Source organism: Stegostoma tigrinum, chromosome 23 (assembly GCF_030684315.1).
Source record: "Stegostoma tigrinum isolate sSteTig4 chromosome 23, sSteTig4.hap1, whole genome shotgun sequence".
Classification (NCBI taxonomy): Eukaryota; Metazoa; Chordata; class Chondrichthyes; order Orectolobiformes; family Stegostomatidae; genus Stegostoma; species Stegostoma tigrinum.
The window spans coordinates 35,236,438-35,261,150 of NC_081376.1; the positions used below are offsets into that span (position 1 = coordinate 35,236,438).

General features: G+C 41.7%; 1 protein-coding gene across 2 annotated transcripts in view; it reads right to left on the reverse strand.

Annotated features, from left to right (window-relative positions):
- Positions 1-741: 741 nt before the first annotated feature.
- tecpr1a (tectonin beta-propeller repeat containing 1a) overlaps positions 742-24,713 on the reverse strand; it is a 92,461-nt gene continuing 68,489 nt past the window's right edge. For both annotated transcript variants that reach the window (XM_048551604.2, XM_048551603.2), the window contains exons 19-26: positions 22,215-22,294; positions 18,647-18,703; positions 18,333-18,507; positions 14,772-14,907; positions 14,006-14,098; positions 8,301-8,407; positions 3,364-3,483; positions 742-2,422 (exon numbers count right to left, since the gene is read on the reverse strand). In XM_048551604.2, the coding sequence (XP_048407561.1) occupies positions 2,243-2,422; positions 3,364-3,483; positions 8,301-8,407; positions 14,006-14,098; positions 14,772-14,907; positions 18,333-18,507; positions 18,647-18,703; positions 22,215-22,294 (948 nt within the window). In that variant the 3' untranslated portion in view covers positions 742-2,242. The remainder of the gene's footprint in view (positions 2,423-3,363; positions 3,484-8,300; positions 8,408-14,005; positions 14,099-14,771; positions 14,908-18,332; positions 18,508-18,646; positions 18,704-22,214; positions 22,295-24,713) is intronic.

A 24,713-nucleotide genomic window follows, 5' to 3' on the forward strand; every position in this document is an offset into this window, starting at 1 on the left:
CAACTCATTTTTATAACCAATGGTTTTTGAGTTCAATCAACTAGTTAAAGGTGGCATTGACTCTCAGTTAGTTCAGAGACTATGTAAGAATCTATGGGGTCAGAAAAAAAATTGCTAAAACAGGGATCAAGACAACACGTGGCAGTGAATTTTTAATGTAGTACAAACTACTTTGCAACCTGTGCTATAAAATTGTGGGTGAGTTGGCAGGGGCGGGGAGACACCACAGAATAAAACTTTAGCTAATCAATCAAAGCTTTTTTTACAAAAAGAGATAGTCTATTAACTTGCTGAATTCCACTCTAAATGGGACTAGATTGATAGAACAGCATTTGATATTGTTTCTCCAAGTTGAACATGTTTAATTTGTAAAGATTCTTGGTAGTGTGGATGTGCAGAGGGATCTTGGTGCCCATGTACATAGATCCCTGAAAGTTGCCACCCAGGTTGATAATGCTGTTAAGAAGGCTTACAGTGTGTTAGGTTTTATTGGTAGTGGGATTGAGTTCCAGAGCCGTGATGTCATGCTGCAACTGTACAAAATGCTAGTGCGGCCTCATTTGGAATATTGCGTGCAGTTCTGGTCGCCCCATTACAGGAAGGATGTGGAAGCATTGAAAAAGATGCAGAGGAGATTTACCAGGATGTTAGAGAACAAAGTGTGGGGCTGGATGAACACAGCAGGCCAAGCAGCATCTCAGGAGCACTTGCTGCTCGGCCTGCTGTGTTCATCCAGCCCCACACTTTGTTATCTTGGATTCTCCAGCATCTGCAGTTCCCATTATCTCTTTACCAGGATGTTGCCTGGTCTGGAGCGCAGGCCCTATGAAGAAAGGCTGAGGGACTTGGGTCTGTTCTCATTGGAGAGAAGGAGGCTAACAGGGGATTTAATAGAGACATATAATATGATCAGAGGATTAGATAGGGTGGACAGTGAGAGTCTTTTTCCGAGGATGATGACTTCAGCTTGTGCAAGGGGGCATAGCTACAAATTGAGGGGTGATAGATTTAAGACAGATGTCAGAGGCAGGTTCTTTACTCAGAGAGTGGTAAGGGCGTGGAACACCCTGCCTGCCAATGTAGTTAACTCAGCCACATTAGGGGCATTTAAACAGTCCTTGGATAAGCATATGGATGATGGGTTAGTGTAGGGGGAGGGGCTTAGATTAGTTCACAGGTCGGTGCAACATCGAGGGCCGACGGGCCTGTTCTGTGCTGTATCGTTCTATGTTCCTTGAAACCATACCTGATTTTAGTTCACATTTGGCCTATCACTGGTAATATTATCAAGTCAATTTAATGATGAGCATCAGAATTTTCAGTATTAGTGGATAACTAATATCACAGAATAACTCAGAATCTAAAGCGCAGAAATAGAATCTTTAGTCCAGTTTGCACATAAATCTCCCTCACTCCTCTTTATCTCAACCCCTGAATTACAAAGGTAATCTGATGACTTTGGCTAAAACGTTGCTAAGTCAAACATATAACAACATCAAAAGCTACACCAATGCAGTATATGAAGCACCATGACACATGTACCATCCATCATCATACCACAGCCAACATCAATGACACTCATCTGGAATCAATAGACTACACATTCAATCAGAATGCTACCTGAAACAAACAGCACATGATAACTTAATGTCTGTTTGATTTTTTTTAAAGAGCTGACAGTGGTGGCACAGCACAGACCCTGGATGTGCACACCTTTCCACAATAGGACCAGTTCCCATCTCTCAACTCACTCTGGTTTGTGAAGTCCTGAGTCAAGGACTTATCCCTTGATTAGGTTTTAAAGATTAACAGCAGGTGTTGAGTTGTCCCATACATGTCAGTGTGATGACGTTAACAGAAAACTGCCTGATCCATTATGGGACACACTGTCCTGAAAACATGGTGGATTAATGCACTAGAGGGCTTTCGATCCTGGAGAAATACTGAGTTACAGATATAACACAGTCTGATCAACATCACAGTAGAGCAGAACCCAACATATTGAGTTGGATTTTGAACATTTTAGAATTGTATAATTTGAGGAAATGGCACTAGTACTGAATTTCACACAAAGTGAGAACCTTGTGAGAACTGGAGTAACAGCTAAGATGTGCTAATGGAGAAACATTACAAGAATATTCTACTTATGTAAAAAAGGAAATAGTCTGAGACGATTAGGGATGATCAGTACCAAACTGATAACACTGCCAAACAGAATATACAACAGTTATAGTATAAACTGTCAGCAGTTAAAAGCACTTCCATTACGTTCCTGCTGTTCATCGACTATTAAACTGGAATTATCACCGACAGTTCCATCTTGGTTAGGCAAATTCATTGACGTATTATCAGATGCCATAGGAACAAGATTATGAGAAGATTCCATAGAGTTTGCTCTGATTGTAATATGATCCCAACCACCCTTTGAAAAGAGAATTTAATGTTATCTTAATAGGACATAATTCAGTGTGCAATTCAAACTTAAATTATACATAGTTAAGGATAATTAAAGTTGCTATATTCTTTTGATGACTTAAAATTGTGGTGTTTTCAAACATTTTGTATAGATTCTTACAGAAAGAGGCCATTTGGGTCATCATGCCTTTGCTGGTTCTTTGTTGAAAGAGTTATCTCAATACTTCCAGCCTCCAACCCCTACCCTTTTGCTATAGGTCTGCAAAATGTTTTCAAATATTTACCAATCCCCTTTTTGAAAGATACTATTGATTCAGCTTCTTTGTAAATATTTTAACTTTGGAAGTAAGACTTTTGGTATCAACAGATGAAAGGGGAAATCAGTAAGGGGCCCACACCTTCCAAAATAAGTTCTTATAAACCTTGGGGACCAATTAAAAATAATGATTAATTGATAACAATACTAAAATTCAACAACTCAAAGAATGGGAGTATGGAATGGCAGAATGTTAATGAGCTCAATTTCAGTTCTCTAAGTTTTGCCAAACTCATTTTGAACAATACCATGAGGCAAATATGAAATGAAGGTGCATGTTTTACAGTAAAGTAGTTGCTGATAGGTAAATTCAGGAGATATTTTTAAAAATCCAATCTAACATTTAAAAAGAAATTAGAAAATTATGATAAATGGGTAAAGAGATTATTTGACAATCTTAATACTAGGTTTATAAAAGTGACTTCATTAATAGATCTCAACTGCTTAAACTCATGAAAAACTAATTAAAAGTAATATCATGGACCTCAAGGCTTTGAGTATATTTCTGGACTGAATAACAGAAACATGTATATCTAATCAAATAACATGCTAAAAGAAAATGTCCCAGATATATGTCTTAATTATGATGATATATTAATTACTCCGATGACAATTAAAACTTATTCACTTACTCCAATGCCGTAGTCCCAACTGCTACCGGTGGGCTCTCGTGGCTGGACACCCATTCGATGACACACTGTGCCACAACTCAAGCTATGGCTGCCCTGAACTTTATCAGCGACTATCCAAACCTGCATCAGGCACAACAGTATATGTACTGTTGGTTACATTGATCAGAATCAACTGTCAGTCAGCAATGTTAGCTCTTTAAGTAGCATATCAATAACAAATTGCATCTAAATAGCACCTGAATAGGAAAATGACCCCCGGTTTCACAGAAATGAAAACATACAAAATCTGTTGCCAAACTATAGAGATATTGGGCTAGGTGATCAAACTTTTGGTTGAAAAGGTACAAGGGAAGACATAAAAGGGATTTGAGGATGGTATTTAAGAGCTGAGGATTAGACAGATGAATAAACCCTCTAACGGTCAGGCAATTAAGATCAGGTATGTTCAAGAGATCAGAGCTGGAAGAGTGTAGAGATATTTTAAGTGGTTACAGAAAGATGCAGAAAGGTGAGACAATGGCAGGAGTGAGATATAGAAGGATTTGAAAAGAATGAGAATGAGAATTTTAAAATTGAGATGATACTGGACTGGGAGCAAATGTATACTCTTAACTGAAAAGTTCAGTAAATTCTATATATATACACCCATGTCTTTCTGTTAGAAGGTGTTAAATAAGATTCCATTCATTGAAGCTCTAAATGCAGAATATGAATATTGAACTGTATTGGACATTCATTTTACGCATCGTGAGGAGATTTAGAAAGACCTGACAGAACAGACTAATAATTCAAACCACACAGTAACATCACTGTTCTCATTATTCAGTACAAGAGCAGCTATATGCCTGTAATTGAAATATTATTTGCTTCATAAGCATAGGGATCAATTTTAACTCTGCCTAAATGAATTGGTGTTGAATGAGTTAAAATAGGTTCTATATAATCTTTAACTCAGCAACTAAAAACCCCTTTTTCACTTTCTCTTGAGAATATTTACCTTGCAAAGTCAATGCGTTTTTTGATCCTTATACCTTTAAATTTCTCCCAGGGTGCATGTCCAAGAAAGTGGACACTGAATATTATTGTAGAATTACATGAGCATTCTTGTTGCAGGTCAAGATGACCTTTGAATTTACATCTTTCTGTTCAACAGCTTCCTAAAAGTCCAGATGATGATATTTACAGAAAAAAATCCTTTGTGATTCTGCCCTCTTAAGAAAGAATAGGAAGAGGTGAAGGGGGTTTAGGTGGCCATCCTTTAAGATACTCAGGAGATACGAAGAGATTCTGTTTGGGAACGTTCTTCTGATTAGTTATTGAGTCATTATAAGGCAACTGATAGAAGGTTCAAAAGGTCAAGTGGGTGACTTGGTGATCTGGATGCAAAGAGTTTTACTTTTAAAATCTATTCCTTAGCAATCCATGCTAAACTACATCATCATCGTTGTAATACCCTACATCAACAGAACATTCCTTGAAGTACAGGAAGTGAAAATTAGATGTATAAAAATAGACCAGTGCAAATTATAAGAATTCCTTAAGTCCTTTAGAAAAGGCAACTCACTGTCCTTAACCAGGTTTGGACCTTTCTCTGATGCTGGTCTTCACCAGTGTGTTTGACTCTCATCGGTCTAGCTTGCCATTAAGTTGTATTGGTTCAAAAGGCATCTTACCATCCCTTTTTGGGAGTAAATAGAAATGCCAACAATGCCTACATTCCCAATAATTATTGCTGGAAAGTTGTTTCGGGAATGCTAAACATCTGCAGAAATAAGATCAGTTTAATTCTACATAACTGAAAGATCATACAATATCCTGAGCAACTTGAGCGATGTTTCAAAATCCAAATTTAAGATATTGAATAAATTAATCATTTATTTAACATTTCAAAACAGTAATGTTGGAGAGAGGGTATGATGACCTTGAAAACATGGTACTGAAATTAGTTAATCAAAAGATGAGACAGGTCTATCTATTCTGTAGTCCATGTTAAAATGTCAGTGTGTCAAAAAAAATCCAGGCAACAACTCGTATTTATATAGCACCTTTAATGGAACCAAATATCTTTGGCTCGTCAAACAGAATTTGTCAGAAAATCGCTTATGGAGATATATTAGGACACTGAAGTCACCATAATCCCAGAAGAGTATAGGGATTTATTCTCATTAGAGAGCTGACTGGTGGTGGTTTAATCTGAGGGTCACCACACCTCAGGTAAGGGGCAAGGTTGAGAAGGCGAGGCCTTCATATTGACCTCGGTATGGCAATTGAACGAGGGCTGTTCGCATTGCTCTGTAACACAAACCATCATTCCGCCAAATGAGCTAACTGATGTCAAATTTTTATTAGGAAATAAAGCCAGTGTGCAAAAAGTCAGAATTGAAGGTTCTGAGGTATCTCAGAAAGGTGCATAGCAGGAGGAGATTACAGAGACGATCCAGAGAGAACTTAACTAGTAGGATGTTACTTACAAGACCCGCCCCCCCCCCCCCGCCCCCCAGTTACCAATGAGTTCTGTCAAGCTGGGAAAGTGGTTTAAGCAAACTATAGAAGTTGAAACATAATGCACATCCACCTTGTATGCCTGGGCTAAACCCAGTATCCCTAGAAAACATGATTATGACACAGCAGACTCGAGTTCTATTTTCTTCTACTGTTGCAGAGGTTCAGAGCTGTCTGCAGAAAGACCTTACTCATTATCTTCTGGAAGCACAAAAAGGTTGTATGCATCTGAACAGACTTTAGTATTGTACCATTGTGGGTGAAAAAGGTTTATGTTTTGGCTGATGTAAAGTTAACAGTTTGGAGTTGGCAAAAACATACAAAAGTGCCAGGAACTCTGGAATATTGCCAAAAATGTGATCAAAGTTGACCTCCTTGCAATCAAAACATTCTCAATAAATGGGGATGCAAAGAAGTAAAATGTGCTGGATAACAAATCTGAACTTAAAACAGAAAATGTTGGAAAAGCTCAACACATCAGCAGCAACTACGTACAAAGAAACAGAGTTAACTTCAAGAACTGTGGTCTTCACATAACAAAAAGGTGAAAGAGGCACTGGAGAAAATATTAAAAAGTTGTTGACATGCAATTCTGGAACTGTGAGTTTACAACAACCAGGAATGACTGAACATTAGATTAGATTACCTACAGTGTGGAAACAGGCCCTTTGGCCCAACAAGTCCACACCGCCCCTTGAAGCATCCCACCCAGACCTATCCCCCTATATAACCCACACACCCCTGAACACTACGGGCAATTTAGCATGGCCAATCCACCTAGCCTGCACATCTTTGGACTGTGGGAGGAAACCAGAGCACCCGGAGGAAACCCACGCAGACACGGGGAGAGCGTGCAAACTCCACACAGACAGTCGCCCGAGGCCGGAATTGAACCTGGGTCCCTGGTGCTGTGAGGCTGCAGTGCTAACCACTGATCCACCGTGCCACCCCCATATCCTATTAGATAACATCCTATCTCTCCTCTCACCAGAAAGAAATGACTGAGAGGTGACTGATTTGAAGTTTTATCATTTTTGAAAGACAAATTATTTTCACCTATGCAGGAGGTCAAAACTTGAGGCTATAAACAGAAAATTGATAATCCAGTAGGGAATTTAAGAGACACCTCTATAACCATAGAATGGTGAGAATGGGGAACTTACTAGTGGGGAAAGTGAAAAGCAAAGATGTATCTGAAAGGAAGCTAAATGAACACAAAAGGAGAAAGATATGTTGAGGAGGTTAGATCAGACTTGTCTAATATTTTTGCATAGTGAGGGAGGACATATTTTTAACTTTTCTCTCATTCTGGGGGTCAGTGAATGATGATACAGTTTGGGTCAATAGTGTAAGTGAATTTTAGAAAAGAATTCCAATCAATAAATTGATATTTTAATTGAGTAAACCATTAAACTGGCCTTTAAAAAGTGCTTTGCTGTAGAGATATGTAATTGTTTTGCCTTTATGTTTAAAAAGCAGAGCTAAAAGAGAAACAGATGATGTCCAAAGTCTTGTTCACCAGGGAGGAGGGCGGCAAGGGAAAAGGATAGGGGACTAGCTAAAGCTTAATTAACACTGATCTTGTTTTCATACCATGTGGGTGCGTACTCCAAATTGGCCTCAGAATTCATGTGAATGTGGGAATGGGAAGCAGGTTGCCCTCCAGGCTGCTTTGCATAGATGTTTTTGAAAAATGAGCAACAGGAGGAGAAATGAGAAGATGCAGGGGGATGGAGGAGGAGAAATAATGAAGAAGAACTAGAGGAGGGTAGGAGTAGGTAAGGCTCAGTCTCAGGGTTCACACACTATCTTCCTTTCCTGCACTCTGCCACATTCCCTCCTTCCCTAGCTCCATAAGACACTCTTCCTTTCAGCCTTCCCCGCGCCCTTTCCCTCCTTCTCACTTTGACTGTCTCCCCTCTCTTTGCTTCCCTCAATCATTCCTCTTTCTGCTTCTTTCAATCACTCCCTCTTTCCCGCCCCTCCTCAGTTGCGTACAATTCTTCCCAGTCTCACCTCTCCCTCTCTCTCTTCTTCAGTTGCACAACTCATGAGTTTGGAAGCCTATTCTGCTGTCTTGAATGAGATCCTCAGGTAACCGGGTACTTTCTTGGGAAGGACTGAGCCTTGTCTTCTGCTTTGACTCACTTGCTGTCTCCGAACCTCATTTCCTGCACTGCCAACACACTTGTCTGGCAGATGTCCCATCCTTTGGACAGTGTAATTCCATCTAGTCAGCTCAAGTCCGAGATCTTTCATCAGAACATTTCGCCCTGATCCAATGAAAGGCCATCAGCTTGAAAAGTTAACATTGTTCTTCTCTCCTGTCTGACCTGTGGAATGTTTTCCAGCATTTTCTGAGGTTAAATGAATTCCGCTCCTGGTATAGAATATAAACAAGGTCAGCTGAGGCTTACACATTACCAAGTACTAACCTGATCAAGAGGACCTACAGACACTTTACGAACGTTAGTAGAAACATGCTGCCAATACGATCCTTGAGGGTAACTTGGAGAAATACTTTGGCGAAACCATAAATTACCTAAAAACAAAAGCAGCAATAATTTAGGAATACTCAATTCTTCACTATACAATATGATCATGTTCAGTAAAATCTCTGTCTTGTAAATAGATTAATTAAAAATATTTTCTACTGATCCTTTTCTTTTTCTCCCTAACTTATAGAAAATTATTTATATAACTGTCTGAAAGGGTGGTGGAAATAGATTCAGTAACATTCAAAGGGGAAATGGATAAATATTTGAAGGGAATAATTTGCATGTCCATGGGGAAACACTGGGGAGTTAAATTAATTGGATAAGACTTTCAAAGAGCTATCATAGACACAATGGACTGAATAGCCACCTGTAACATATCATTTTGTCATGCTATGCTTTCTCAAAATGACTTTTCTATCCGATGTTAATGTCCATCCGGGGAACAACTGCAGTGTTGCGGGCAACAAATAGCACAACAATAATCACTGACCCCAGAATACTGGAGCAGTCGGAGTTACCACCAATTATCAAATTAATGCAAAGAAATAGATTTTAGGTCTGACAATGAAGACTCAAAACAGCCTTATGTATTACAGGCAAAGGAAATTTTACACCTTCTTTCATAACATGACTTGTGACAATGATGAATACAGTAAGCAGTGCTTTATGCATCTATCTGAAACCAAGGTAAGCAGGAGCTCAGAACTGTCCTTTTTAAACAGTTCAGCTCAAATTTTTATCTTTACAAATATCATCAAAAGCATATAACTTATAGTAAGCTATGGCTGAGAAGAAGTTCAATCAGATCACTGTGTCTGTGCTGGCTCTTTTGAAGAGCTGATCATTCCCAATTTCTTTCCTTTCTTTTCTGTTCTTTTCCTACAAGATTCTACTGATCAGAGATAATGGGAACTGCAGATGCTGGAGAATCCGAGATAACAAGGTGTGGAGCTGGGTGAACACAGCAGGCCAAGCAGCATCTTAGGAGCAGGAAAGCTGACGTTCCGGGCCTAGACCCTTAAATCAGAAATGGGGAAGGGAAGAGGGTTCTGAAATAAATAGGGAGAGAGGGGGAGATGGGCTGAAGATGGATAGAGGAGAAGATAGGTGGAGGGGGAACAGACAAGTTAAAGAGGCGGGGATGGAGCCAGTAAAGGTGAGTGTAGATGGGGAGGTAAGCAGGAGACAGGAGGACGGATAGGTCAAGGCCGCGGGATGAGGTCAGCAGGTAGGAAATGGGGGTGCGGTTTGAGGTGGGAGGCGGTGATAGGTGAGAGGAAGAACAGGTTAGGAAGGTGGGGCTGAGCTGGGCTGGTTTTGGGATGTGGTGAGGGGAGGGGAGATTTTGAAGCTTGTGAAATCCACTTTGATACCATTGGGCTGCAGGGTTCCCAAGCAGAATATGAGTTGCTGTTCCTGCAACCTTCTCATGGCGTCGTTGTGGCAGTGCAGGAGGCCCAGGATGGACATGTCACCTGAGGAACCGGAGGGGGAGTTGAAATGGTTTGCAACTGGGAGGCGCAGCTGTTTATTGCAAACCGAGCGTAGGTGTTCTGCAAGGCGGTCCCCAAGCCTCCGCTTGGTTTCCCCAATGTAGAGGAGGCCCACAATGGATACAGCGGATGCAATATACCACATTAGCAGATGTGCAAGTGAGCCTCTGCTTGACATGGAAAGTCTTCTTGGGGCCTGGGTTGGTGGTGAAGGGGGAGGTGTGGGGGCAGGTATAGCAATTCCTGCAGTGGCAGGGAAAAGTGCCGGGTGTGGTGGGGCTGGAGGGGAGTGTGGACTGAACAAGGGTGTCACGGAGACTGTGAGCCATCTGGAAAGCAGACAAGGGTGGGGAGGGAAAAATGTCTTTGGTGGTGGGGTCAGATTGCAGATGGCGGAAGTGTTGGAGGATGATACGTTGGATCTGGAGGTTGGTGGGGTGGTATGTGAGGATGAGGGGGATTCTCTTTTGGTTGTTATTGCAGGGATGAGGTGTGAGGGATGAGTTGTGGGAAATGCGGGAGACACAGTCGAGGGCGTTCGGTGGCGGGGGTTTGGGGCGCAGCGGTCCTTGAAAAATGAGGACATCTGAGATGTACGGGAGTTGAATGCCTTGTCCTGGGAGCAGATGCGGCAGAGGCAAAGGACTTGGGAATAGGGGATGGCATTTTTGCAGGATGGTGGGTAGGAGGTGATGTATTCTAGGTAGCTGTGGGAATTGGTGGGCTTGAAATGGATATTGGTTTCTAGGTGGTGGCCTGAGATGGAGACAGAAGGGTCCAGGAAGGTGAGGGAGGTGTTAGAGATAGTCCAGGTGAACCTAAGGTTAGGGTGGAAGGTGCTGGTGAAGTGGATGAACTGTTTGGACTCCTCGTGGGAGCACGAGGTGGCGCCGATAGAGTCATCAATGTAACGGAGGAAAAGATGGGGTTTAGGGCCAGTGAAGGTGTGGAAGAGGGATTGTTCCACATCACCTACAAAGAGGCAGGCATAACCTGGGCCCATGCGGGTGCCCACGGCCACCCCCTTTGTCTTTAGGAAGTGGGAGGAATTGAAACAGAAGTTGTTGAGGGTGAGGACGAGTTTGGCTAAGCGGATAAAGGTGTCAGTGGAGGGGGACTGGTCAAACCTGTGGGACAGGAAGAAGTGGAGAGCCTTTAGGCCATCTGCATGGGGAATGCAGGTGTATAGGGACTGAACATGCATAGTAAAAATGAGGTATTGTGGACCGGGAATTGGAAGTTCTGGAGGAGGTGGAGGGTGTGGGTGGTGTCACAGATGTGGGTAGGGAGTTCCCGGACCAACGGGGACAAAATGGAGTCCAGATAGATGGAGATGAGTTTGGTGGGGCAGGAGCAGCTGAGGCATTGTGTCAACCAGGGCAGGCAGGTTTGTGGATTTTGGGAAGAGATAGAAGCGAGCGGTGCAGGGTTGTGGAACAATGCAGTTGGAGGCTGTGGGTGGGAGGTCACCTCAGGTGATGAGGTAGTGGATGGTTTGAGAGATGATGGTTTGGTGCTCTGGGGTGGGGTCATGATCCAGGGGACAGTAGGAGGTGGTGTCAGAGAGTTGGTGCCTGGCGTCAGCAATGTAGAAGTCAGTAAGCCATACTACAACTGCGCCTCCCTTGTCCGTGGGTTTTATGGGGAAGTTGGTATTGGAGTGGAGGGCTGCACGGGGGAGAGGTTGGAGTGGGTGAGAGGGGTGGAGAGGTTGAGCGATTGTTGTCGCGACGGCAGTTGGAGGTGAAGAGGTTGAGGGAGGGTAGGAGACCTTGGGGTGGTGTCCTGGAGGAGACCTTGTTGTGGAGGCGGGAGAAGGGGTCAGTAGAGGGAGGGTTAGACTCACGGTTAAAGAAGTAAGCATGGGGGAGGAGGCGGCGGAAAAACTGCTCAATGTCCAAATGTGACTGGTATTTGTTGATGTGTGGGTGGAGGGGGACAAAGGTGAGCCCCTTACTGAAGGCTGTCCGCTCGTCCTCAGTAAGGGGGAGGTCTGGGGGGATGGTGAAGACTCGGCAGGGCTGGGTGTCGCTATCTCCTCTGCAGTTGCTGGCTGTGGGCAAACGAATGTCGGTTGTGGTGGGTGGGGTTGCGTCACTTGCACATCTACTACTGTGGTATACTGTATCCGCTGTACCCGTTGTACCTCCCAGTCGCAAACCATTTCAACTCCCCCTCCCATTCCCCGACGACATGTCCATCCTGGGCCTCCTGCAGTGCCACAACGTTGCAGGAACAGCAACTCATATTCCGCTTGGGAGCCCTGCATCCCAATGGTATCAATGTGAATTGCACAAGCTTCAAAATCTCCCCTCTCCCTCTGCATCCCAAAACCAGTCCAGCTCGTCCCTGTTTTTCTAACCTGCTCTTCGTCTCACCTATACCCTCCCCCCACCTCAAGCTGCACCCCCATTTCCCACCTACTAACCTCATCCCGCCCCCTTGACCTGTCCATCTTACCTGGACTGACCTGTCTCCTCCCTACCTCACCTACACTCACCTTTACCGGCTCCATCCCTGCCTCTTTAACTTGTCTGTCTCCTTTCCACCTATCCATCCTCTATCCATCTTCGGTCCGCCTCCCCCTCTCTCCCTATTTATTTCCGAACCCTCTCCCCCTCCCTCATTTCAGATGAAGGGTCGAGGCCCGAAACATCAGTTTTCCTGCTCCTAAGATGCTGCTTGGCCTGCTGTGTTCATCCAGCTCCACCCTTGTTATCTACTGAACAGATAGCATGTTTCTCCTACTGGAACCAGGGGACACAGCCTCAAAATAAAAAGTAGGCCATTTAGGACTGAGATGAGGAGGAATTTCTTTCGTCAGAGGGAAATGAATATTTGGAATTTTATATCCCAGTGGGATTTGAAGATTCAGTAATTGAATATATTCAAGACAGAATTTGATATATTTCTGGAAATTAATGATATCAGGTGATATGGAGATAGTGTAGAAAATGCTATGATCTAATTGGATGGTGGAGTGGTTACAAATGGACTATTCCTGCTCCTAAGTTTAAAAACCCTGTAACATATCTTTTTCCTTCAAGTGCAGTACCTTTTGGAATGTAATTTTTGGGTGTGCTTTTACCATTTTTCCGGCAACTCATTCTGCATAACAACAAATCACTGTGTAGACTAATGTTTTCTCTTTTTTTTTGTCAATTAATTTAAATCTGGCTAATAACTCTCCTTAATGTAGTTTTTCTTTATTTAAGGGGATGTGACAATATTGAGGCAGCTTTCAGAGTCTGTCACTGGTTTTCTATTTTCTTGTTTGCCATGGTTTCAAACCTTGTTTGACACTTTTTCTTGGATCATTTAACTATGTTAAATATGCGACATAAATGCAAGATACTGTTCAATGAAAGTTCATTAACTAATGGACAGGACTGAAATCACTGATGGTTCAGATCTGGGACAAGGTGGCAGATTCCATTTCCTGAAGGACAGAAGTGACAAGGATATTAGGCTGGGTTTTTCCAATAATTTGGCAGTTTTCAAGATGCCACTTTATTAATGTATCAGGTCAATGCAACATTGAGAGATGGCACTTAATCTTTCGATCAGGTATTTTATAATCTCATTATTGAGTTCAACAACTTAAGGTTATAACCACTGCTCCATTTTTCTTTTGGACAGCAGGTGTTGCTAGTGATTCTGTTATTGTCATTTATGTCTGGAATCATCTTTTGTTCATTTCTTGTTCCAATATCACACCCTTTGGAATTACATTGTCTTTAATTCCTTTCATTATTTAATAATCCCTAATCATAGGGATCTGCCTAATCATAGACCTTCCCTTTTGGCTATTCTCCTATTGACACAATGCTGATCTCCAACTTTTCCCAATTCTTATGAAATGTAATTGACCTGAAATATTAATCCTATTCCTCTTTCCACTAACACTGCCAGCCCTGCAGAGTATTTTTAGAAGTTTCTCTTTTTATGGCAATATATCAGGCAATTTAGAAAAAAATTGCTATTTCACATGACGGAATTTGAACTTGACCTGTTAGTCCAAGATCAGCAGATTCACATTCCAAATGTCTACATACTAGTCATATTAATAAACAATAAACACAATTTAATAGCTTTATTGCTATTGCCCTTTCATTAGAATGAATGTTCATGTAAAACATGACAGTTTACCATTTTCATCCACTGTATAAACAGATGTCTGGCCCACAGACACTTGTATCAGCTTCTGTTTGGAAGGGGGTGGAATGTGGTACCAACAGTCACCTGTACAGAAAGACAGACTTGCACCAGTTTAGCATCTTTCATAGCCTCTGGTTATCTTAAAGCACTTTACAGTCAATTAAATGTTCTGAGTTTAGCAACTGTGCAACATAGGAAGTGTGACAATCAATTTACGCACAACAAACTTCCACAATTTGACAATGAACAGATCATCTTTTTTGGCGAGTCTTTGGAAGATAAATATTGACCCCTGGATGCCAAGACGAACCCTTCTGACCTTCTTCAAAACAGTGGATCATGATGGCAGTTGGAGCTTCAATATAGCATCTCATCTGAAAGATGGAACCTCTGCCACACAACACACCCACAGTATTGCGCTGGGAGTGTCAGCATAATTGTGTTCAAGTCACTGAAGTGGGATTTGAATCCACAATGTTCTGACTCAAAGTGCTACTCACCAAGCCATTGTTGAAAACAAGAAAAAGGGTAATATTATACGACTTGTCAACAGAATTCTAAAAAATGAGAATTAGTAGGTTTCAATTACACTGTTACCTTGAACATAAACTTTGTTATGTGCAAGTTTGAAAAAAAAGAGATGTTGCATACCTAAAAACAAATCTGACTGCATCAGGAATCTGGAGGCCATAAAGGTCAGATTCTTCAAATAAGAATGACACTTTGTAGGATTTTAGCTCCTGAGATATTGATTTACCTGTACAATTTTGTGGGGAGACAGAGCCACGGTAGAAAGCTGCTCCATCCCTGGCAATGGCCCAAACCTGGTAATAGCCACCGATAGAGACTGATACAAATGGTTGATCTGTACCAATGTGCAGCCATGAAATACCCTGAAAAGAAGGTTAATTTACAGTGATATTCGATTCATTGTTTTGCATAAATCCATTTACATGCAGCTGCTCCTAATTCATTCAATAATGAATGGCTAGGCAAGTAACCATGGTTTCACTTACATCCTGGACAGAAAGTCATTGGTTTATGGCCCACTGAAGCAAACGGAGTACAAGATCTAGGCTGACTCTATTATGACCATACAGTAACTTAGAGACTGCTGCATTAGTGGATGTGCCACCTTTCATAAGAGATGTTAAACCTGTTAACTCAAGTAGTCGTATGAGCTCCCATGGTACTATATGAAGAGGTGGAGTGATCTCACGTGATCTGATCGATATTTATCACTCAACCAACATCATTAAAACAGTTCATCTGGTTATGGTCATATTGCTAATTAAGGGAGCTTGATGTGTTTTCAACAAAAATGACTAAACTTTATAAGTGGAACACTGGCTGTAAAACACTTTGATGTCCTGACTTCAAGAAAGGTATTCTAAAAGTGCAAGATGACCTTTTTTATATATCAACATGACCAAGAACAGTTGAGCTCATTGCTGTTTGTGGGAGCTTAGCTTTCAAAAATGGCTGTTGCACTTGCCTATATAATAGCAGTGATTATGATTTACAAAAATTTTTGCGCATGAACTGAGATGTCCTGAAATCTGTAATCCAATGTTTTATAAATGCAAAGGTGAAGTGTAGTTCCTATGCAAAATGCAGTAATTAAGTGGAATAATCGCTAGTTAAAATGTTTCAATTGGCATATTAAAAAAATTAAATTGCTCGTTGAATAATGAATTAGCAGTGGGATTAAAGTTCATGGATGTTCATATAGCAATTATCAAATGTGGTTTTGCAGTGTTTTGGTTTATTTACTTGGGAGGCTTGTGTTGAGGAAGGAAACTGGTTGGATGAGCAATATAGGAAATATGGTTAGATACTCCCTAGTTCAGCTAAAACTATTTGTTGTGGGGCATGAACAACAGTAATTTTCCAAGTTCTTGTCTCCAGTGATGAAATGCCATTATAGGCAAGATCCACAGTACAATGGATTCAACACAGTCAAAGGCAGAAAAGGCACATTGGCTTTAACACTTCTACGTTTGCTTCCTCTTTGAACGTGATCGACATAAGTCATTTGAGGATTTCAAATAAGTATTCCCTAAAGGTGCAAAAACTCAAAAAAGGTCAGTAAATTGTGACTGAGAAAGAAAATTAAGGATTATGTAAGGTTGAAAGAAAAGGTTTCTGAAGTGGCCAGAACTGGTAATAAAGCTAACGATTGGGAAGATTTTAAAATACAGCAAAGGAAGGCCAAGAAATTGATAAGGAAAGGAAGAATAGAATATTAATACAATCTAGTAAATAACATAAAAATGGACTGTAAAAATGTGCTAAAGGTAAGTAAAAAGGAAACACTAAACAAAAAAAAACTGAGAGAACTGTGGATGTTGGAAATCAGAAACTAAAACAGAAATTGCTGGAGAAACTCAGCAGGTTTGCAGCATCTGTGGAAAGAAAGCAGCGCCAATGTTGCCAGTGCAGTGACTCTTCTTCAGAATGCGTCCAAAGAGTGACTGGACCCAAAATGCTGACTCTGCTTTCTCTCCAATAGATGCTGCAGACCTGCTGAGTTTCTCCAGCAATTTCTGTTTTGGTTTCCGATTTCCAACATCCGCAGTTTTCTTAGTTTTTTTTTGTTTAGTGTGTCCTTTTGTGATTTCTGCTTTTGTTTGTAAAAAGAAAACATTTGGCAAAGACAAATTAAAAGCAGATTCAAATGAATTTATAATAGACGATAGAAAAATGACAGAGTGAATGACTACTTTGTGTCTATTTTCACTGAGAAAGATGAAATAAATCACCCAGAATTATAGATCCAAGTGACTAGGGAGAATGAAGAGAGAGGATGGCAATTAGATATTAGTAAGAAGACTGCACTGGAAAAAGTAATGGTGTTAAAAATGAGTAAAACTGCAACACCTGATAGTCTATACCCAGGACTGTTGATGGAGGTGGGATAAAGATATTCAAAAATTCCATAGGTTCTGCAATGATTCCTGCAGATTGGAAGTTTTCAAATGTCACCCCACTATTTAAGGAAGAAGCGAGGGGATACATCAGGTAACTATAGACCCCTCAGCCTTATATCAGTAGTAGGAAAAATGCTACAATATATCATAATGTATGTGATAGATGGGCATTTTGCTAAAAATAATCTGATTGGGCAGAGTAAGTATAGATTTGCAAATAGGAAATGTAATTCACAAATTTGTTGATTTTTAAGCATGTTTCAAGGGAAATTGATAAAGCGAGTTGAATGATTACATTTGGATTTTCACACAGCTTTTTAGAAAATCCTCCAAAGAAGGTTGATTTGCAAAATTCAAGAGCAAGGTAATATACTCGCATGGATTAAGGATTAGCTACAGATAGGAAGGAGAAGAATAAACAGGTCATTCTTGCATTGGCACACAACGACAGTACTGAGGCCCCAGTTGTTCACAATATGACTTGGATTCAATGACCAAATGTAATACTTCCAAATTTGCAGATGATACAAAGCTAAGCAGGAATATAATGTAGAAAATTAGAAGGTTATTCACTTTGGTAGGAAGAATAGGTGTAAACTTTTTCTTAATTAGTGAGAGGTTGGACAGTATACATGTTTAAAGGTACATATGTGTCCTCATCAGTTAGTTACTAAAGGCGAACATTCAGGTGCAGCTAGCTATAAGGAATATTAGCTTTTGTTGCAAGAAATTTAACTAAAGGAGCTTTATTTGCACAGGAACTTGGTTAGACTGCTTTTTGGAGTACTGTGTGCAGTTCTGGCCCCCTTACTTCAGGACAGATATTACTGCCTCTGAGGGAATACAACAAAAGTTCACCAGACTTTTTCCTGGAATGGCAGGATTGGTCTATGAAGAAAGTTTGGGCAAACAAAGTCTTTATTCTTTAGAGCTTTGAAAAATGACAGGTAATCTGATTGAAACCTTACAAAATACCATAAGGGATAGACAGCATTGATTCAAGTAAGGTGTTTCCCTTGGTGGGTGAGTCTAGACATAATTAAAATAAGAACCAAGATGATGAGAACTCTTTTTCTTCAAGGTAAGTCTTTGGATTGTTTTATCCCAGAAGGATGTAGAAGCTGATAATTTGAGTATACTTAAAGTAAGAGACTGATAAATTTTGATTATCAACGGCAAAAAGGCTTATGGGAATTGTGAAGTAAAAGGTATTGAAGCATTTGATCATCTACGATTGTATTAAATGGTAGAGAAAACATGACTGGTTGAATAACTCGTGTTCCTATGTACATCAGATTATCCTTTGAAGTCAAATTTTAAATAAACTGTACTGTGATAAACAAGAGATTTGCTTGTAATGAACTGTAGGCTAAAATGCATTTCCTTACTAGTGCATTTTGCTTAGTTATTCCCAGTCTACACAAGACGTCTCCTTTGCTGCTAATGGCCCACAATGCCGATGCATCATCTGCCTTCTGTGATACACATGGGATCAGTGAAATGTCCCGGAGTGCAACAGGTCCAACCTCAAACCAGGGACCTGTCGTAACTATTTTGCATTTTCTACAGAAAATGAAAAGAACAAGAAGTACAGGTAACACTTTGCAATAGAAAAATTCAATCTGGTCAAGGCAACATCTTTTTTGTCAAATAAAATAATTACAACATTAATGTAAAAAAGCCTTTCAATTTCAATCTTTACCTTGCCCATCGTCTGCGTCGCACAAAATCTTTTATCGTCTTATAACCATGGTAAGAGCTGAAAAGATCACATCTCACAATTAAAAACTCATTTCACACTTGAACTCTTTAAAAGTCTTACAGATGAAACTTGAATGACGTAAAACGGTAATTTTTAAAAAAAAAATCAAAGCATCCCTGAAATAAGTGAAAAGATTTTTTTATACATTGGCATCAGAAATCAAAAGTTGCACTGATAACCATCCTTTGTGTTAATGAACATAGCTACATGCTCAGATTTTGAACAAGATACATACATTTTGCAACTAAAGAACATTTAATTAATCCCCTGTAATCGTGCACTACATGTCACAGTAAAATTTAAAAATGTAAAAAAAAACTTTAATGAAATTCATTTAATTTTAGATGAGAGTTATGTCAGCACAAAGGACTATTTAAAAATCCAATCCTCGCTGCATTGTGTGAATTCTACCAAGTGAGGCATGTCCTTGCTGAAGGACATTTCTCTACTTCATCTTGCCATTTATGGCATCAAGCAAAAATGGTAATTCAGCACATAGTTCTGATAGAGTGTAAATTTCCTTTGATATATACAAGTGTGATGGCCTGATGACTGTGCTGTGTAATTAAATCTACTCGTTACAAGATTGGAGTGGTGAATGTCTACAAATTTTAAAACACATTTGGATGGTTATATGAATAGGAAAGGTTTGGAGGGATATGGGCCAGGAGCAGGCAGGTTGGACTAGTTTAGTTTGGGATTATGTTCGGCATCGAATGGTTGAACCGAAGTGTCTATTACTGTGCTGTATGACTCTAAGACTCAATGGAGTGTTCAGAATCTTGAACTTGTTCTGTCATTCATGGCTAATTTACCTCCATCCACTATTCCTGAATATGCTTAGAACGAAAAGAAAAAAAAATTTATTGATCATGGGTTTGAAATGAATATGAGAGTTATTGATTTTAGTAGGAAAGCCTTCCAGATTTCTATCATCCTTTGTGCAGAGAAATGCTTCTTAATTTCTCTCCAAAATGGCATGGCTCTGATTCTTAGACCAATGTTCACTGGTGGTGTTTGCTAGTGTTATCACATGAAGGGTTGAAACTAGAATGGCAGGTGGATGAGAACCCAACAAGGGTGAAACAGGTTAGAAACTGAAGGCACAAGGAAGAAAAATTGGCAGGCAAAAAGAAAAGGCGGGAAACAAATCAGCCGGGGAGCAAAATAAAGCTAAGATGACTAACAATGTTAAAAAGACAAGTCTAAAGGCTTTGTGTCTTAATACGTAAAATATGCACAATAAAGTAGGTGAATTAGTAACATAAATAGGCATAAATGGCTACCTTATAGTTGTGATTTCAGAGACACAACTGCTGGATTACCAAGGATGGGAAGTAAACATCCAGTAGTATTCAATATTTAGGAGGGATAGATAAAAGGGAAAGCAGAATGGGTAGTGTTATTAGTAAAGGATAAAATCAGTGCAATAGTGATGTGATTATTGGCTCAAGAAAATCATGATTTGGAACATGGATGTGTGGAATTAAGAAACACAAAGGGCAAAAGATGTCACTGGAAGTTGTCAACAGATCCCCAAAAAGTAGTGAGTATATAAGGAAAGGTATCAAACAAGAGATGCATGCAGTACTGTAAGGGTACTGTAAACATGGATGACTTTAATTTGTATATAGACTGGACAAAATAAACTAGCACTGCTGTTGTCGAGGAGGATTTCCTCCAGTGTGTACTCGATTTGGTTTAGACCAATACGTTGAGGAACTAATCAGAGAACAGGCTATTCTAGATTGAGTACTGTACAATGAGAGGATTAATTAATAATCTTGTGTGGGGTCATTTGGAGATTTTTCCAGGATGTAACTTATACAACTGATGAGGGAGTACCAGACCACATGGTGTATTTGGATTTTCAGAAGGTTTTTGATAAGGTCCCCCATAAAGCACATGGGATAGAGGGGTAATATATTACCATAGATTGAAAACTGGCTTTCAGACAGGAACCAGAGAGTGGGAATAAACAGGTCTTTTCTCAAGTGGCAGTCAGCGACGAATGGGGTGCTACATGATCAGTTTATAGGCCCTGCTAAACATGATACATATAAATGTAACCTGTATGAGGCAACCAAATGCAATTTTCTGCAAATGGCACAAAACTGGGCAGGATTGTGAGTGGGGAGGAGGATGCGACGAAGCTTCAAGTTGATTTAGATAAATTAAGTGAGTAGGCAAACATATAGCAGATGCAGTACAATGTTGCTCAATGTGATGTTATACACTGGTTGTGAAAAACAGAAAGGAAGGGATTGTTTAAATGGTGGTATATTAGGAAGTGTAGATGTACAAAGGAATCTGAATGTCCTTGAACACTGGTTACTGCAATAAAACAGACAGGTGCAGCACCAATTAAGAAGGCAAAATGAATGTCAAAACACCACTTAAGAGGATTTGAGTTCAGGAGTAGGGATGTCTTACTGCAGACAAACAGGGCCTTGGTGAAATCACATTTGGAGTATTGCATGAGGTTTTGATCTCTCTACCTAAGAAAGGTTCATCTTGCCATGACGAAGTGCAGCAGAGGATAACTAAGCTGTTACCAGGGTTAACAAAATTGTTGTAGGAGTAGAGATTAGTTCAACTGGGCCTGTATTCATTTGAGTTCAGAAGGATGAAAGGGGATCTGATTAAAATATATAAAATTCAAACAGGGCTGGACAGACTAGTTGCAGGGAGGATGTTTTCCTTTGTCGGTGATTCTAGAGCTGGGGTACACAGTCTCAGGATACGGGAGTAGAAGATTTACGATTGAAATGAGCAGAAATTTCTTCACTCAGAGGGTGGTGAAATGGGAATTCCCCACCATAGAAGGCTGTAGACACCAAGTCACTGAATTTATTCAAGAAAAATATTGATAATGTCCTAGATTTAAAGGCACCAAGGTATATGGGAAGAAAGTAAGAGTATGGCATGGAGACAGAAGATCATATCATAACCATATTGAATGATGCAGCAAGGCCAAATAGTCTACTTCTACTCGTAGTTTCTATGTCTCTAAGACTATGTCTCTTATCCTTGATTCTCTCACCAATGGAACCATGTAACAATTCCTTTCAAATTCTATAAATCTCAATCAAATCACAATTAAATCCTTTATCATTCAGGGAATATTCCTCTCAATTAAACTTCTCAGGCTCTGGTAATGTTCTTTTGACTTGACATTACAATCCTTCCAAGGTTAGCGCATACATACTACATACAGTGCTATACTCAGAACTATACACAGTGCTCTAGTTTTAAGTCTGTTTGGAGTTTTAAAAGGAGATGGAGTGATCCTCTTATGCTCTACCTACTGTGAAACATCATGGTAGCTCACTAAACTTTAGGCATTTTTACTTAGGGTTGCCTGTCCACCAAGTGTGAGCAACACAGAGTTACATTCACACAGGAGACTCACCCTAACAGACCTCAGCAGCAGACACTGTGCAAGTTAAGAAATCACAACACCAGAAATAAAATGCAATTCTAATTGTTGCTGCATTTAAGTACTTACGCAGGAAAGTCAGCTGCAAATTGCCATCCTTCCCGATCAGTTCCTCCTGGTGCATTGAAATCAATGTACCAATCGGAAACCTGCCAGTGAAGAAACAAATATACTATTTTAACATGATTTCAAAGGAAAAAAGGTATCTACACAGTGTCCAAGATAATAAAGTGTCAAGCTGGATGAACACAGCAGGCCAAGCAGCATCTCAGGAGCACAAAAGCTGATGTTTCGGGCCGAGACCCTTCATCAGAGAGGGGGATGGGGTGAGGGTTCTGGAATAAATAGGGAGAGGGGGGGAGGCGGACCGAAGATGGAGAGAAAAGGAGATAGGTGGAGAGGAGAGTATGTGGATGTGAGTTTGCTCGCTGAGCTGGAAGGTTCGTTTTCAGACATTTCATTACCATTCTAGGTAACATCATCAGTGAGCCTCCGACGAAGCGGAGAGGAGAGTATAGCTGGGGAGGTAGGGAGGGGATAGGTCAGTCCAGGGAAGATGGACAGGTCAAGGAGGTGCGATGAGGTTGGTAGGTAGGAAATGGAGGTGCGGCTTGGGGTGGGAGGAAGGGATGGGTGAGAGGAAGAACAGGTTAGGGAAGCAGAGACAGGATGGGCTGGTTTTGGGATGCAGTGGGGGGAGGGGATGAGCTGGGCTGGTTGTGTGATGCAGTGGGGGGAGGGGATGAGCTGGGCTGGTTGTGTGATGCAGTGGGGGGAGGGGACGAACTGGGCTGGTTTTGGGATGCGGTGGGGGAAGGGGAGATTTTGAAGTTGGTGAAGTCCACATTGATACCATTGGGCTGCAGGGTTCCCAAGCGGAATATGAGTTGCTGTTCCTGCAACCTTCGGGTGGCATCATTGTGGCACTGCAGGAGGCCCATGATGGACATGTCATCTAAAGAATGGGAGGGGGAGTTGAAATGGTTTGCGACTGGGAGGTGCAGTTGTTTATTGCAAACTGAGTGGAGGTGTTCTGCAAAGCGGCCCCCAAGCCTCCGCTTGGTTTCCCCAATGTAGAGGAAGCCACACCGGGTACAACGGATAAAGTATACCACATTGGCAGATGTGCAGGTGAACCTCTGCTTAATATGGAAAGTCATCTTGGGGCCTGGGATGGCGGTGAGGGAGGAGGTTTGTGGGCAAGCGTAGCACTTCCTGCGGTTGCAGGGGAAGGTGCCGGATGTGGTGGGGTTGGAGGGCAGTGTGGAGCGAACAAGGGAGTCACGGAGAGAGTGGTCTGAGACAACCAGGCAACCAGCTTGTAACTGATGTCCATTTCAAGCCCACCAACTCCCACAGCTACCTAGAATAAACCTCCTCCCACCCACCCTCCTGCAAAAATTCCATCCCCTATTCCCAATTCCTCCGCCTCCGCCGCATCTGTTCCCAGGATGAGGCATTCCACTCCCGCACATCCCAGATGTCCAAGTTCTTCAAGGACCGCAACTTTCCCCCCACAGTGGTCGAGAACGCCCTTGACCGCGTCCCCCGCATTTCCAGCAACACATCCCTCATACCCCGCCCCTGCCACAACCGCCCAAAGAGGATCCCCCTCGTTCTCACACACCACACCACCAACCTCCGGATACAATGCATCATCCTCCAACACTTCCGCCATCTACAATCCGACCCCACCACCCAAGACATTTTTCCATCTCCACCCTTGTCTGCTTTCCGGAGAGACCACTCTCTCAGTGACTCCCTTGTTCGCTCCACACTGCCCTCCAACCCCAGCACCTTCCCCTGCAACGGCAGGAAGTGCTACGCTTGCCCACACACCTCCTCCCTCACCCCTACCCCAGGCCCCAAGATGACTTTGCATATTAAGCAGAGGTTCACCTGCACATCTGCCAATGTGGTATACTGTATCCGTTGTACCCAGTGTGGCTTCCTCTACGTTGGGGAAACCAATTGGAGGCTTGGGTACCGCTTTGCAGAACACCTCCGCTTGGTTCGCAATAAACAACTGCACCTCCCAGTCGCAAACCATTTCAACGGCCCCTCCCATTCTTTAGATGACATGTCCATCATGGGCCTCCTGCAGTGCCACAATGATGCCACCCGAAGGTTGCAGGAACAGCAACTCATTCCGCTTGGGAACCCTGCAGCCCAATGGTATCAATGTGGACTTCACCAACTTCAAAATCTCCCCTTCCCCCACCGCATCCCAAAACCAGCCCAGTTCGTCACCTCCCCCCACTGCATCACACAACCAGCCCAGCTCATCCCCTCCCCCCACTGCATCCCAAAGCCAGCCCAGCCTGTCTCTGCCTCCCTAACCTGTTCTTCCTCTCACCCATCCCTTCCTCCCACCCCAAGCCGCACCTCCATTTCCTACCTACCAACCTCATCCCATCTCCTTGACCTGTCCATCTTCCCTGGACTGACCTATCCCCCCCCTACCTCCCCACCTATACTCTCCTCTCCACCTATCTTCTTTTCTCTCCATCTTCGGTCCGCCTCCCCCTGTCTCCCTATTTATTCCAGAATCCTCACCCCATCCCCCTC